The sequence below is a fragment of the Chaetodon auriga genome, chromosome 20 (genome assembly GCF_051107435.1).
Source record: "Chaetodon auriga isolate fChaAug3 chromosome 20, fChaAug3.hap1, whole genome shotgun sequence".
Taxonomy (NCBI): domain Eukaryota; kingdom Metazoa; phylum Chordata; class Actinopteri; order Chaetodontiformes; family Chaetodontidae; genus Chaetodon; species Chaetodon auriga.
In genome coordinates, this window is record NC_135093.1 from 2,501,168 (window position 1) to 2,517,630 (window position 16,463).

Genomic DNA, 16,463 nt, shown 5'->3' on the forward strand with positions numbered 1-16,463 from the left:
ACTTAGACTTTCAGAATAAAACTGTTATTAGTTATCAGGTAAGTTGAAGTAGTTTAGTTTTAAGCTCTAAAGCCGTAAAATACAGAAAAGTAACTGAATTAAATGTGATAATTTTTCGTTTGTCCTCTGAAATAATGAACTGAGACATTTTAAAACCAGAATGGATTTATTGTATTTCACATTTCAACATCAAAAGCCCTTGAACTGTTTTTTGTTCCTTAGTTTGCAGTCGACAGTAGAATCCACAGGAGAGAAATCAGCGCGTTTTCTGATGTTTTACAACAGGAATCATAAAGCACAGACCAACACGACTGACTCGTGATAGAAAAGACAAACAGAAGTATTGTTGGCACACGACTCGCATTAATTTCAAGTTTAAAATGTGTTAACATGTAAAGTCCTGGCCTGGAATCAGTGCTGACAGTCTTCAGAGCTGTTTTACAGTAAAAGTACACGTTTAGTAGTCATGAGGAGTACTGAAACAGGGTGAAGTTCAGGCTACGCTGGCAGAGGGGACTCCACACATCACTCCCTGACTCGCTCACACAGCGCTCGCTCAGCAAACCTCAGAGGAAAAGCCGAAACGTTGTTATTCACCTGCTGCAGACTGAAACCTCGACATGTCAAACGTTTGCACAGAGAACGCTGCAAGATCCAAATCCCAGCGTGACGGACGAAATGCTGGAAAACTGAAACCACAGGGTGTCGAACGTAAACCTCAGCCGCTCACAAACACCTCTACTCCATGTGCTCAGCGAACGTTCGTAAGCTGCTTCGACAGATTCGATCCATAACGAGAGCTGCTGTTCGACGAAAGGACGAGACGGAAACGAGGACGGTATGAAACGACACCACCGCATCACAAACGATGGTCAGCTTGTCAGCAGATGAAGAAACAAACACGACGTCTGGACAGAAAGAGGAACAAGATGCTAATGAGGACACGCTAACATCTAGCAGGAACACGTCACATCTGCTGGAGGCTATATATTAAGAAAATAAATAATTCTTATTATTTACAAGGGACACATCATTTTCTATCTCAGCAGCTCTTTGAGTGAAGCACGGACGATCACAGCACCACCGTCTGTTTAACGCCAGTGTGAGAATCACGTGGAAGCATCACTTTGTCGTTGCAGCCCACAATTTTAGCGATAAAGTTCAATTTAAATCTTAGTTCAGTTAGTTCCAAATCGCGTGCTGCACCCTCATGGATCTGCAGCGTCTGAACAATCTGTATGACGGCACACAAAGAGTTCAACGCCGACAGGACGAAAACACTGAGAACAAGCAGCAAAGGACCAACAGGATTCAAATAAAAGGCAGCAAGTTCCAGGGCCAGGTGTGTGACGGTGTGTGTGCACACAAAAACCTGTCCACACACACTCTTTACAGTTTTCCACATGAAGACACAAGGCCGCCACGCCTTCAATCAAACCACTGAGGCCATAAACTCATCAGGAAACTGTTTCCTGAGGTCAGAAGTTGGGTCATTTTCTCATAAGCTTGCATGTAATCAGAGTGGAGTCGCCCCCTGCTGGCCACTAGAAGGAATGCAGGTTCAAAGATAAATTCCAGGGTTGACAGGAGGTTTGAAGGGATTCAGAGATGTTTATTTTTTCTGACTTTTCTCTAATTTGAGCGAGCACAAACACTCAGATCATGTGATCCGTTACTCAGCTGTCCCTGCAGTGCAGTTTGGACCAACGTCACATTTTAGATATTTATATATTTATTATTCATTAACATGGCAGCACTTTTCTGTGGAGAAACATGACTAACTAGCATCACAATGAGGATCACAGACGGACTAGAACCACTTCATTTAATCATATAAGTCATTTAATTGAAGTTTTATCTTAACTTATTTCCATTGGAGGAAACATTTTCATTTGCATGTTTGTGTTCTTTTTTATGATCCTTAAAGTTTCAATTTAAGTACAATCAGCTAAATCACCGGCTGCCTGTTCGATGTCTGATAAGGGCTGAACACTCAGCAGATTAACGATAATTAGTCAAAAGGTTGAGAACTTCGCTGATACGATGCTGACACTTTGCCTCTTTTCTTGAGAAACAAAGAGGCGATTACAGGCCTGTTCTTACGTCTTTATCTTTATGGCTGTGGGAGTGGAAGTCAACGGTTGAGACTTATGAAACAGATCTGCTCTGACGCGAATCGTCGGTCTTTGTGCAAACACACCGTTTCACACATCTGGCCGACACCACGTTGAATCCACCTGCTGAAAGGAGGAGACTGGGCCTCGTCCAGTGAGACGACGAAGGCAAAACGTGTGTAAACATTTTCACAAAAGAGCAGAGAGGACGGACGGAGGACTTCCGCTCTACATGAGACACATCCCATCAGTTTATTAGCATGTCGTCTGTGTGGGTTCTGAGCTGGAAGGCTGCAGCCAGAGATCGCTCCCATCATCGATTCATCTGCACATTATTTCAGTTTAGTTGACAAAGAATCACAAGAAAATTTTGAAAAACGCTCGTCACACTTTCCCAGAGCCCAAAGTGACGTCCTCGAATGACTTCTTTTGTCCAAAACCCAAAGACTCTGCGTTTACTGTCATGAATGACAAAGAAATGCAGCAAATCCTTCAATTTACGTTGGACGTTTTTAGCTTGAAAAAAGACTGAAACGATTAATCGATTAATAAAACAACCGGCGATTAATTTTCTTTAGATCAACAAATGGACGAGCTAACTGTAGAGTGTGTGTGTGTGTGTGTGTGTGCGTGTGTGTTAAATGCTAAATCTAAACATGAGAAAACACCCTTCCTTCCTTCAGTGCATTGTGAGGTCTTCCATCCCTTTTCTTAATGTGCTCTCCTGCAGGTCACAGTCGTGGCTGAAACTGCTTAAAGGAACAGTTCTGGAACATTTTGGGAACAATCTGCTTTCTTTCTGAGGGTGAGATGAGAAGATGGATGATTTCATGTCTGCAGGCTAAATACAGCTCAGGAGTCAGGACGTGGCTAGTTTAGCTTAGCTTAGCTTAGCATAGCAGAAAGACTGGATGCAGGGGGCAACAGCTAGCACCTATCAGCACCTTTAAGCTGCTAATTAACATGTTGCGTCTTGTTCCATAAACATATTAAAGACAATTTGTGGTTTTATGTGCTACAACTATTTCTATTCCTGATGTCTTGTCGGAAGTTGGGTTGCCATGTTTAGCACCAACGTCTCTGTAAAGACCACAAAAAGCTGTGAACCTGCTGTATCTGGCAACCCGCGGAGACGCTGCTCAGAAGAACTGAACTCACTTAAACTCACAAATGTTTGTTCTTACATGTCTCAAATAATTAGGATATATATGTGAAGGAAGTCGGCTTTAAAGGTTTAGTATTTCCACCTTCTTCCAGTCTTTATGCTAAGCTAAGCTGAACACAGCTCAACAGTTTACATCAATCTTCTCATCAAGAAGCCGAAGAACTGCATTTCCCAACATGTTGAACTTTTCCTTTAACAATTTCAAATTCATGAGAACTTTTTCCGAGTTCGGAGCTTTAACGTTTACATCAAAAACTCACTTCTTAATGACGACGTACGAACACAAACATCTGTTAACCACCTCTGACAAATATTTGGCCCCCATGTGGCTGTTTTTTACTGGTCAGGAGTCGACGGAACCAAGGCAATCATTTAAATGAAGTGAGTATTATTTTAGTCAAACACAAACGTGGTTTCCTCCTTTCCCTTCTTTAACCAATTTCCATCCTGCTCTCCCTCCTAATCATGAGATCATATGAAAGCGCTCAGTCCGAACCGGCCTCCTCCTTCCTACTGCTCTAAATCCACGGATGAATCACTGTTTTGAGCTACAGATGCTATAAAAATTCAAGTGAAAATGTCATAAAAAGAGAGGACTGAGCAACCATTTAGCTATTTCTGACTCCTGCCTCTGGACCCTTCACGGTTGGTCATTTCTACTTATGGCACGCTTCAATACGACTGCCAGACACAGTGCAGACGTGCTACTCTGCCTTGGATCCTTTGTCCCTGGAGGAGCCTTTGAGGTAGGTGTTGTAGAAGAACAAGGCAAAGAGGACCAAGTAGCTGAGGTACATGATGGAGCCCCACACGATGTTGTCCAGGTTGGACGGACAGCGCACCTCGTGCATCCAGCTGTACACCAGGCCCAGGACGGCCAGGCCCATCACCATCTGCAGGATCTGGGTGGCCGTGATGATCATGGCACAGAAGCGGGGCACCCGCAGGCCGGCCGCCCGGGCCGCGTAGTACGTGTACATCAGGGAATGAACCAAGTAATTCATGGTCATGAACCAGCCGCCGCCCGCCACCTGGTCCTTGTAGGAGTACCAGGAGTAGAGCAGCACGGTGATGTGGTGGTACCAGTGCAGGAAGATGAGGCGCTGCTTCCGGAGCACGATGAACACTGTGTCACCTGGAAGAGGAAGTCATTCAGAAGACCGCGGTTGAACTTTGACCTCATTACTTTAGTAACAGATGAACAAATAAGAGACGGCAATGGAATCAGAGACCAAAGGAGGCCAGTTTGACAGCAGGGAAGCAGCGCCGAGGTGATTCACAGCGGCTCCGACCAGGACTCGGACTCCGGGGACGATGAAGACACAGCACATGAAAAGCAGCGTCTAGAGCCGCTCTCCCATTGACGGCTTTCCTGCCATCCTGGTCAGAGCTGCTGTAAATCACCTGGGCTCCATTTTACCTGTCGTCAAGCTGTCCTCCTTCAGCCTTGGAGGCTGTGTTCAGTCCTGATCCGGCAGTGTTCACTGGGAGGCTGCTGTCGGGGCAGACCCCAGTGAGCTTGAAGAGCCACTAGCTGCATGGCTAACTGAGCTAACAGCAGCTAATAGCTACAGAGTATAGTGAGCAGCGTTAGCGTGATATCATATCTTACTTCCTGTAGTAAACTAATGGCCTGACTGGAGGCTGCGGACATCCTTCCTGTCTGCAGCTGCCCGTATCAATCATGCACTAATGGAATTTTCTCGCCACCTCAGCATCTGCCTCCATTTCCCAAAGCAATCAGGTCTGTGTGTCCGACCGAGAGCACAAGGAGAGTAAATTAGCGTGCAGACAGGGAGACAGCAGAATGTCCACAGGAGCAGCTCTTAAGGTAATTGTCTGCTGCTAAATTTACTGGAAAGTTTAAGTGCAGCGAGGAACATACTTCAGGAGTCACTCGAGGTTAACGTCTGTGTGCGTGTTTGCATGTGAACTTCCTTCAGCTCTCACTGAAGAACGCAGTCAAAGAAGTGAAAGTGAAAAGCTTTGCACACGTCCTGCTTACAATGAAGGGTTGTTACTTAAAATCAGTTAAAACACCAATTTTTCAACCACATTTAGCCGCGCTGCTACGAGACATCTGCACGTCTTTGACCTGCAAATCAGGAACATTTCAGCTGCTGCTGCATCTGTGCGTACTGCCACATTTAGGACTGTGTGAGGAGACATCATGAGGAGGAAGTCTCACCCAGCTCGGGGGCCTTGCTAAGAACAAAGGCGTAGGCCCAGAATTTGCTGACGGGGGCGCTGTAGAAACTGTTGTCGCACACCGACTGTCTGAAGCCGTTGGTTGTGAGGACGTGCAGCATGAACAGTCCGGTCCTCAGCGCTCCGATGATGCTGCAGAGTGGACACACACACGCACACACATCAACAAACAGTGTAACTCTGCTGAGCTGAAAACAGAAAATGACACCAGGACTTCCACTTGAAAGATCCAACAGACCCTTAAAACAGGATTTTGTCGCTCTGCAGCCCTGACGCGACACTTCCTACATCACAAACTTCAGCCTTACACGCGTCATTTTTACGACCTGGTGGTGTTTCTCATTGCAACATCAGTGAACCGGAGAGCACATTCCACATAGGCAGCGTTCCAGCTCTGCTGCAGCCATAAAGACTCGACATTACTCATCCCTGTAATGTCAATAAAACCCTGTAAGAGCCCTGCAATCGCAGCACAGTGCAATCACACACTGATCCAGAGTGGGAGGGAACACCAGCACGCCTCGGATCAGCGGAGGAAACACAAGCTGCACGAGCGTTTCAGGTAAATACGTCTGAAAGTGTGGCTCCTGTGTGGACTTCAAGATAAGCACCACACAGATGACATAACTCTCCTCTTTAATTATTATAATCTGGGCTCTCTTGTCTGATTGTGTGTACGTACATGGTCAGCAGTCTAAAAAACAGAGAAAAAAAGCGTAAAAGTGGTGCAGCTTGTTCTTGAACATCCATCAGAGCGTCAGATTTTCCCTCTCAGGGGTTTCGTCTTTCCCCTGAGCCGACCGCTCTCTCCTGTAAACCCAGTGAGGAATGCGTTTGTGACATTCGTGTCATCTAACTGGTTTCAGCGTTTTCAGGTGTAAGCACGTCGCTCCCTCCCTGCCCTCATCCGGTCTCCTGCAGGTGCAAACAGCAGTGATCGTCTAATCCTCTTGTTTTTAGCCAGAAAAGAAAGAATGCAGTCAAATTACTCGTCTTTTGGACGGAGGGACCGAGGCTGAAAGCTTTGACCTCGAGCGGTGGCTTTGGGTGACCTGGATCACCGACTGTGAGCCAGACCTGCTCACTGATGCTGGGAGTGAATCCCTGCAGCAGCTTCGACATCTGGTGGAAAGTCTTCTCGTGGTTTAGGAAGAAGATGTTCAACCAACCAAAAACTGGCAGTGCTGAGTACCAGATGAGGTGTCCACATACTTTTGGCCATAAAGCATTAACTCCAGTTTTTGATCAGAAGTCCGACGTCGTCTCTTCCGGCTCCAAACACGTGCACATGTGCAGTCGACCACGTCGAGTGGGGGGGGTCGAGGCCTGCCCTGTGTTTATGGCTGTGGTGTAACAGTGAACTGCACTCTGAACCTGCAAGTTGCAAAATTCTTGCATAACAGACATTTAAGGAGATAAACGAGGCGACTGTATGAGAACTAACTTCTGCTTCCTGTAAGGCAGAAATGAACCTTCAAACCTCTGATGAGCTGCAGATTACAGCTGCAACCAAACACCTTCTTCATCACCAGTCTGTCAGACTCAGTGACCCGTCTGCAGGGTCCGGGCTGGTGTTACAGACCTGCTTGGTTTGTTCAGCGGAGGAAAAGCACACTCACCTGAAGATGGCGAGGCTGAGCGACCACAGCACTAACGGCCGCCGCAGGTTCAGCTTCGGCCTCTCTCTCATGAAGTGCTGCCCGCCGAACACGAGCGCCGCGTACAGGCCACAGAACATGAACGCCTTGCTCCTGTGGACAGCAAACACACCGTGACGCTCGTTAACACTGAGGAAAAGAACCAGGAAGTTAGCGTCTGTGTTCGGCCTCTCCTCGCTGAAACACCTGTGAGTGTGACACGAGACAAACTGCATCCTCCAAAATGAAAACACAGCTGAAGCAACACCTCTTTAAAACAGTTTCAACAGAATCTGAACATTACGGCGTTCACGGAAGACGGTTCACTGCAGGCTGTTTATCTTAGACAGGTGTACCTAATAAACTGGCATTAAACGTTTTCTGTTTGATTTCAGTAAAGATGATCACATGATTCACTTCACAGACTTTGACCTTCATCAGGTTACAAAAAGAGGAAGACGCCGACTTCCTGTGACAAACAGTCCCGTTGGACCTCAAACGCCCTCAGTCAGACCCTGAAACGCCGGACGGTCGTGCAGACATCGAGCTGTCGCGGCCAGATTGCACAACGAGGGTGAACGAACCAGAGCAAACAGGATGTGAGGAGGCGTCTGCTCGGTCCTGAGGCCGCCGTCCGGTCAACACGTGACACGCACGGCGTCCTTCTCAAAGGATGAATTGAAAAATGTCCTTCACTCCTGACTCCGGCCTCGTCCTCAGATATAATCACAGCACAGGATTAACGGATTAGCGGCTGACACGCTGACCATTTAGACTGCTACCCCGGCTGATGAGGCAATTTCTAACTGGGCGCCGCTGATACCATTTCAATTACAGCCGGCAGCAGAGCGGAGAAGGTCAGCTGATCAGGCAGATCCGGCCGAGCCGAATTCAGAACGATGGGAGACAAACGATGAATGACGAACGGATTTTAAAAAAACATGTTGTCCTGCGTGCGTGTGTCTGAGGCGGTTTGGGAATACACCAGATGACTAATCCAGATTGGCACATGCACATTAGGCCGAGTTGATGCTGCGGCTGCTTGACCCAGTTAACGCGATGGGGGCTTCCATAGCCGCTCCCAGTCCACCATGATGGAGGCAGGAAAACCAGCGCGGCGCCAAACCCAAAGCAGGAAGCGAAATATTGAAACTATCAATCAGTTTTGTTTCTGATTAATCTGGAGCCTGTAAAATCTTTAAACTGCTTGTTTTCACAAAAACACAAAGATAATCAGTTTTCAGCCACAGGAAATGGACAAAAGCAGCAAATCCTCACGTGAGACGTTGGAATCAGCATTTTTTTGATTGATAAATTATCTATTAATTAAATGACTGTTAATCATTCGTCTGACAATCAATGAATCCTGATCAGGATTCTTTATTACAGCAGCGTTCTGTATGAGTGTGTGTGTGTGTGTGTGTGTGTGTGTGTGTGTGTGTGTGTGTGATGAGCTATTATTGCAGACTAAAGGTGAGCGACACATTAATACCTGAGAACAGGAAGTGATACGTTCGAGAACACCTCCCTCTTTGTAAACTGCAGACCCGGGCAGCAACACGACGTCGCCTTTAATTACATTCCTAAACTGTAAGTGTGTGTGTGTGTGTGTGTGTGTGTGTGTGTGTGTGTGTGTGTGCGTCCTCTGCAGGATGAGGAGCATTAATGTGGACGTAATGAAGAAGACAGCTAATACTCAGAGCTGTTTCTGAGCCTCTTTGTTGGTCCTGACTGAAGCTTGTGAACACTGATAATAAAAAAACTGCAGAGCTTCACGCAGAACCACCAGCTGACCCCTGACCCCTGACCCCTGACCCCTGAGGGTTTGCTCGTAGAGGTGACAGGTGATTTGTTTCAGGTAATGTGAGACGCTGCGGGGCGTCCACACGTGTGAACAGTGAATCTCGTCATAACTCCACCTGCTGTGCTCACACTGATGCTTTCAACAACCTGCAGTCCAGAAAATTTAAAGTTACTCTCACACGTGACAAAGCAAAGCATCAAATCGTCACATTTGAGGCGCCAAAGCCGTCAAATCCTCGCCAACTGTCTGCCACTGGAGCCGATTCTGCCCCTGCCAACAACAGATCCAGCAGAGAGAGCTGTGACCTGAACTGATCCAGGACCTGTGTGGAGGTGGAACTCGTGTGCCTGCTCAGACTGTGAAGGAGATCCAAACCTTTCAGGTGTCCTCATCCTCCCCGCTGAGCACAGCGGGGCGTTCAGGGGCCCAGGAGCTGCTCTCTTCCCTGGGCTTCATTTGACAGCTGACTGGCTTCTGGAGCAGCAGTGTTTGGTTTCACTCTCGCAGGGCCCTGGATACTGAAAAATGTGGTCTTACTGGGTTTCCCTGTGAGGGATCACTCCCTCTGTACGAGCCAATTGGACAGTGAGGGACGCGTTCATGTGAGCTGAGATGCGACGTTTTCTGCGTCAACACATTCTCAGTGCACACACACCAGAAAAGGCAGAATTTGTGTGTGCATGCAGTGATGTGTCATTTAAACAGCTGTTGGTGGATTACATCCTGCGTCCGCTCACACCGAGCCTGGCCTATGGGAGCGCTGATCAAGTCCTACTCTTCATCCTCAAGGACGTTTGAATTCAAGCGGGTAAAACGGGACGCAGCCCTTTCTTAACATAACTCAGGCGAATCCTGCAGGATTTCAGCCTGAGATGAGGATAATATTCAGTTCACGAGCAAAAGAAACCGCATTAACAAAGCGAGGTGTGACCTCAACATGAGACACCGGCTCCGCATGGCGAGCAGCGGCGGACATGAAGCCCGGACAGAGCCCACCGCCCACCGCCCACCGCAGGCTCTCACACGCCGACGTAAACGGCTCGTTGTGCGGCGTTTCTGCTCGCTAACATCTCCCAGTACGTACCAGTTTTCCTGCATCCATTCCAGGGCTCGTCTTTGGTCGAAGCGCCGCTCGAAGTCGTACTCCGCCAGCGGCGCACTGAGCTCGCTCTCGTTCATTTTCAGCAGCGTTTCTTCCGCCGGAGATGGGAAAGTTTCTGGGGGGTTTTGGAGGGATGTGACCGCGCCGAACCGGCCTCGCTGACCGCCTGGAACAGCCTGACTGCGGCTCGTTTATCCGGATGATATTCGCTGGATTGTCACCGGGTGCAGTCCGGGGCGGCGGGAGGATGCGCTGTCGCCAGATGCTCTTCAGCACTGTCACTCACTTTCGTGAAGGCTGTGCATGTAGCGACAACCACGGCGAGCTGAAACACTGATGTTCCGGTCTGGACTTTCAAAATAAAACTTGTCGGCGCGGTGAAAAATTAAATTGGCATTTCTTCAGTTAGGCCTTAAACATGGCATAGACCTGCTCTATATTGACACCTTTTTAGTTTTGTGTTTTTGATATGGGCTCAGATGATGGTCAGTAAGTGTTTGAACCTGTGAAATGATCCTTTGTAGGCTGCATAGACTTACATCAGAAGGAACCAGCTTCAAAAGCTGTATTATGGCTTTATCTTTCATTTTTAACTTTACTGTCCCCCAGGGGAAACGAGGAAATACATCATGTTTATGTTAAAATGAAAATACAGGGATGACAATGGGAAGAATGCAGGAAGGAGGAGTGATAACACAGAGAAGAAGAAGAGCACTAAATGTCAATTCATGGCCAATTTGTAGTCAAATTAAATGAGACTGAATATGCTTCAAACAAAGCTGAAGCAATAACAACATAATGAAATATAAAAAATATTATTTTATCTGATGGCAGTGGGCACAGATGAGCGTCTGAAGTCTCCGGTGGGATTAATCAGTCAATAATTCAATCAATGAATGGACACGATCATTAGTTGCACTCCTGACTTTTACTATGAAAGTGTAACAAGTCGTTTCCGGTTTCACGCGCTGTCGCTGGGTACTTTGACGCAGAGGAAGAGCACGTTCTCTCTTCCTCGAGCATGCGGTGATGGAGGCGGAGGGGGCGGGGCTTGGCTGTGACGTTTAATCACCTGGTGGGAGCGTTAAGGCAGGCAGAGAGGACTGACCCAGGACCAGTGAGCGCGCTCACCAGTCACACTTTGAACTGGGACGAACTGGACTCTGACTTAGGCGTCAGGAAGCACATTTACTCAAGTATAAGCACAATTTTGAGGTACTTTTTTATGCTGCTTTATTCTCCACTACAGTTTGGGAGGCAAATATTGCAGTTTTGACTCCACTATTTTTATTTTAGCGGCTTTAGTTACTTTATTTATAAAAATATAATCAAGCAGTACATTATGATGTACTTTTACAGATTAATCTACCCAGCAGTATGTAAGGTGATCAGAATTACTACCTGCAATAGTACACATGAATGCATCAATAATTATAATTAGATAATGAAATTTATCTGATTCTCTATCTGTATATGTACTTTTACTTATAGCACTTGTGTATTTTAATGTTAATATTTGTTTTACTTAAGAAGAGTTTTGAGTGCATGAGTATTATATTACACATTTCTACAGTGTGGTACTGCTACTTTTACTCAAGTAAAATACGGAGTATCTCTTCCACCCCTTTGGTCTGAGTTCAAAATGTGAATAATTGCAGGTTTTCTTCGTCCTCTGTAATAATTAACTGAATGTCTTTGGGTTTTGGACTTTCCATCAGACAAAATAAGACTAAAATAAGCTGTGACAGACATTTTTTCACTATTTTCTAACATTTTTTAGAGCAAATCTTGAAGCAGTTCATCAGTAAATTACTGTCATTCGTCTCAGCCCCAGTTAAATCTGTTCTGCAGATACAGGTGATGAATTTAAGAGGAAGTATTTCAGTCCTTCTGCCTTCACAGACATGTTTAATGAAAGGTTGCGTATCTTTCCCGGCCATGACCGGTCCAGCTCCATATCAACCTGAATGTGCTCACTGATGTACTTTTAGAATCTGTGCCAAAGGGGAGGAAGTCACCTACAGTACATGCAGACTGTCAGGTGTGCCGTTGCATAAGTCTCCTGATTGCACAGCTGCACACACATCTGTTGCCTCACTGTTGTGACGGAGCAGCAGTGAACGCAGTCAAGGCTGCATTATCAGCAGAGCGAAGGGTGCAGCCCAGTCCCAAGTTCAGGGTAAGATCAAGATCAAGATCAATATTCCTTTATTTGTCCCGCGAGGGGAAATTTCAGAATACAGCAGCATCAGTAAAGATTAATATAAGAATCCCCCCCCCCCCCCCCACCTCCTCCACCAGTTCCTGACGGCATCCCAGGACTGAGCTGGCCTTCTTGATAAGTTTGTCCAGCCTCTTCCTGTCAGCTGTAGTGATGCTGCTCCCCCAGCAGACTACACCATAGAAAATGGCAGAGGCCACAACAGAGTCATAGAAGGTCTTTAGGAGTGCCCCACGCACCCCAAAAGACCTCAGCCTCCTGAGCAGATAGTCTGCTCTGTCCTTTTTTGTAAAGTGCAGTGGTGTTATGAGTCCAGTCCAATTTATTGTTCAGATGAACACCCAGGTACTTATAAGATGTCACCATCTCAATGTCCCTTCCCTGGATGTTCACTGGTGTTGGTGGAGAGTGCGGGCGCCGGCGAAAGTCCACAACCAGCTCCTTGGTTTTACCCACGTTAATCTGGAGGTGGTTCTGCTGGCACCAGTCCACAAAGTCCTGGAGGAGTCCTCTGTATGACCTGTCGTCCCCATCTGTGATGAGGCCGACAATGGCAGAGTCATCTGAGAACTTCTGCAGGTGGCAAGTGGGTGACAGGTGTGAAAAGTCTGCTGTGTAGAGGGTGAAGAGAAACGGTGCCAGCACCGTTCCCTGGGGAAGGGACCCTCAGTTTTCCAGAGGTCTCCTGAAAGCAGCAGCACAAACACCAAAGAGGTTAGAAAACATGGAAGTCAGACTTACAATAGATGAAATTTAAGGAGAACAATAAAATCACAGAACGATCAGAATTGATCAAATACCAGCGATAAATGTCGTATGAGAATATTTATGGAAGAAGGTATGATGTAGATGAACAAGACCCAGCGTCTGCACGGTCATGCTAGCAGCTCTGTGAGGCTGCATGTGGGCACAGTGCTGCTTGGAGCTAAATGCTAACTTCAGGATGCTAACATCCTGACAACAGTGGAAGAAGACCTTTTACTTCAGTACAAGTAGCAAAAGTGTAAAAATACTGCATTACGAGTAAAAAATATTAAATATCAAGCATGAAAATATTTAAAGTACCAAAAGCAAAAATAGCTCAGAGATTTTGTATTACTTTATATACTGCCGGGATCATTATTGTCTCATTAATATAATAACATCATAATTTAATTGTTGATGATATTTTGTATTATTAATCTGAATCTGCAAAGCAACTAAAGTTATCAATAAATATGGAGTGAAATTCTAATATTTGCATCTGAATTGCGGTGGAGTAGAAGTATACAAACCAAAGACTGGACACACGGGTCCATCTGCTGGACGGAGCATGAAGAGGACTCTTTGACCGTTTGCACACAGATCATTTGTGTCTAACTGAACGCTGCAGCCTCCAGACTGATGAACACACTTCAGAGGAGCGCCGGCGAGGAACAGAGGAGTTATTGTGAGTCTGTGGAGGAGACAGAGAAGAGAAAACACAGACCTCCTTTCAGCAGCCGTCAGGATTCAGATGCTGGTCTCGGCCTCGCTGCCCTGCTGCTGCCCTCTGGTCCAGAACCTCCATCTGAGCCTGCAGGTGGCAGCAAAGAGCAGGATGCTGCAGCTCAGGGAGCCTCAGACAGGATCTCAGAGGCCTTGAGGTTCTCGGTCTCATCCCTCTTGTGTTTCCTCCGTGGGGCAGTTAGTTCTTCACCCAATGATGAGCGAGAAAGTAAAAACCAGGTTTAGTGGTTAACTCCTGTTTTTCCACCTCAAACCTCCACAGCAGCTTCACTGACAGACTGTAGGTTCTCTGAGGACTCATATAAAGCAAATAATTCGCATCATTTTTACTCATGAAACCGTTCATTGATCCCTCGTGTCCTGCACGGAGGGTCTGCCTTCTTTCTGTTTCTCCACTGTTTACATGATCACCTGTCCTGTTACCTTTGCCTCTCCGGCACAACAAAGATGGGACCGTCGGTCCACCGCTGTGTCCAGACAGAGACGTGGATGAAGTACCACCACACAGTTTATCCTCCTGACATCATCTCTCACCACCATCAGGTACAAAATATCAAATACCTGCAAAATTAATGACATTTGATTTCCCATCAGCCTCAGCTGTACTTTGTGTTTAGTGCCAGTTAGCAAATGTTAGCATGCTAAAATGCTAAATTATCATTATTATTATTATTATTATTATTACAGTTCTCTGCATACGTCTGTGAAGTCATGTTGCCTCAGATTGCTGCATTGAACATCTATGAAGATGTGCTTTAATGCAAAAGTCTAATAATCAATCAATCAGTCAATAATCAGATCTATCTATCTATCTATCTATCTATCTATCTATCTATCTATCTATGTACTGTCTCACACGTGAAGATTTGCTGATTTTCCTTTGAAATATTGTTAATAATTGTAATGTATTTGTAATAATGTTGAGTTTTGGACTAGACAAACATGGTGAAGGTGTCACTTTGGGCTCATGGTGACCACATTTCAACTGTTTTCAGAATGTTTCCAAACGATCAATCAATGACATGAATGCATTAGCCAATAATCTAGTAGAACAGTCAGAGGGGACATTTAAATACTCTGAGTACATTTTCCTGATAATACTTCCATACTTTTACTTGTACCAGAGTATTTTTACAGAGTGATATTCGAATAAAGGATACTGAATACTTCCTCCATCTCTGCTGATAACCAACCTGACTAACGTTAGACCTGAAAGTACTGAACTGGTCCTCCTGAGGAGACAGAGACTGGGCATGCCCAGCCCGGTGGGGAGGGAGAGGAGGCTGGACGGGAAGAGAGAGGAAGAGTTGAGATGTGTGTGAGCTGAGGCGGACGGTGAAAACCCGACGAGGTGCTGCTCGATTTCCAGCATCACGTCTGTTTCCACCTGACGTGAAAGAGACCGTCCCCTGCTCTTCCACACGGCACGCGCGCACGCACGCACGCACGCCGGAGCTGGAGGCAGCGGATAAATGTGGACCGCAGTGTCTCATTTGCAGCATCTCATCTCCTCCGGCACCGCGGAGACAAACGCTGCTGCCGCTCCGCAGATCGCATCACACGTTCTGGTGAGTAGACGCGTCCGTGTCAGCCGCCGCCTTCGCGTTACAGCCGGTTTGACCGGTGCGTTTTTCGGCTTCAGCTCTGCCGGTGTGCGGTGCCGCTGCATCGGATGTACGCAGAACTTGAGCCGCGTTCAGTGAGCGCGCTGCATCGCTGGCACATGCGGACCTGTAGGATGCAGAGAAAGGTCATCCACCTCCCAAACACCGCTGTCATTGACGCATCTGTGCGTGCCGTTCACAGCCTGCAGAGCCGCGCGTAACTTTCGCCCTTGGCAGGAAAAGTTGGCACCGGACTGTTTTATCTGGAAGGTGAGTGTGTACGTGAGAAGATTTTAGATAAGTTTGTCGCACCTGAGCACGAGAGACAACCAGGTGAATGCAGAGCTGCTGTATTCTTACCCACGGCCTCTGGCAAATGAAGGGATGAGGTGATTCAGGGTCCATATTTCCTCAAAGACACAAATACACCTGCAGAATACTGAGGTTTCATGTTGGATTAGAGCAGATAATATGAGGTCTTACTGCAGTTGATAATTTCTGTCGTAATTTGTCATAAAAGCAGTCAAACAAACACAAACTTTTCCATCCGTTACATCTAAGCCTAAATCAATTAGCAGAAAATCCATCTGCAACAGCTTTAATAATCAATTTATTGTTTTTAAGCAAAAATTAGTGGCTGCAGCTTCTCAAATATTCATCTAGGCTGGTTATTTTACTCCTCTATCATAGTAAAGTTATTAAAATTAGACACTTTACATTTTCTTCAATTGAGAAACTGTCATTTGGGCAAAACCATGAATGGAGAAAATATTCAGTAGATCAATCAATAATAGAGATAATCGTTCGTTGCAGCATTAATGAAATCTAATAATCCATTTGTCTCCTCTCAATTGAATATTAGCTCGTATGCTGATGTGTCCTCCTGATGATAAATGACACTGCAGGAAAAGTCTCTGCAGAGGACAGAGCTGTGCGACCGGCCAAAGACCCCGTCAAACGTCCCACGATGCAAAAACCCGAGAGCAGATCCCGTCCGGCCGCCGAGGGCAGCTGGAAGCATTTTGTCTTCATTTGTTGCAGTTTATGAATCCCCATCCGGGGCTCAGTCTAGACTCTGCCTCTGGGCTTCGGTGAGCGGACAGTGGGGGTAGAAAAAGGA

At 46.4% G+C, this 16,463-nt stretch overlaps 2 protein-coding genes across 3 annotated transcripts in view; one reads left to right on the forward strand and one right to left on the reverse strand.

Annotated features, from left to right (window-relative positions):
* Window positions 1-151: 151 nt before the first annotated feature.
* Window positions 152-10,337, reverse strand: LOC143339522 (very long chain fatty acid elongase 6-like). The gene is made up of 4 exons (XM_076760811.1): window positions 10,013-10,337; window positions 7,107-7,238; window positions 5,468-5,619; window positions 152-4,414 (listed from the first exon to the last, which is right to left on the reverse strand). Exons 1-4 carry the CDS (start codon window positions 10,105-10,107, stop codon window positions 3,984-3,986), a joined length of 810 nt encoding a protein of 269 aa, XP_076616926.1. The 5' UTR covers window positions 10,108-10,337; the 3' UTR covers window positions 152-3,983.
* Window positions 10,338-15,074: 4,737 nt separating this feature from the next.
* The window catches only part of LOC143338963 (PH and SEC7 domain-containing protein 1-like), a 62,925-nt gene continuing 61,536 nt past the window's right edge, over window positions 15,075-16,463 (forward strand). Inside the window, exon 1 of one of the 2 annotated variants that reach the window (XM_076759892.1) lies at window positions 15,075-15,613. The gene's annotated coding sequence lies outside the window, so the exon portion shown is untranslated. The remainder of the gene's footprint in view (window positions 15,614-16,463) is intronic. The other variant, XM_076759891.1, reaches the window with a different exon arrangement.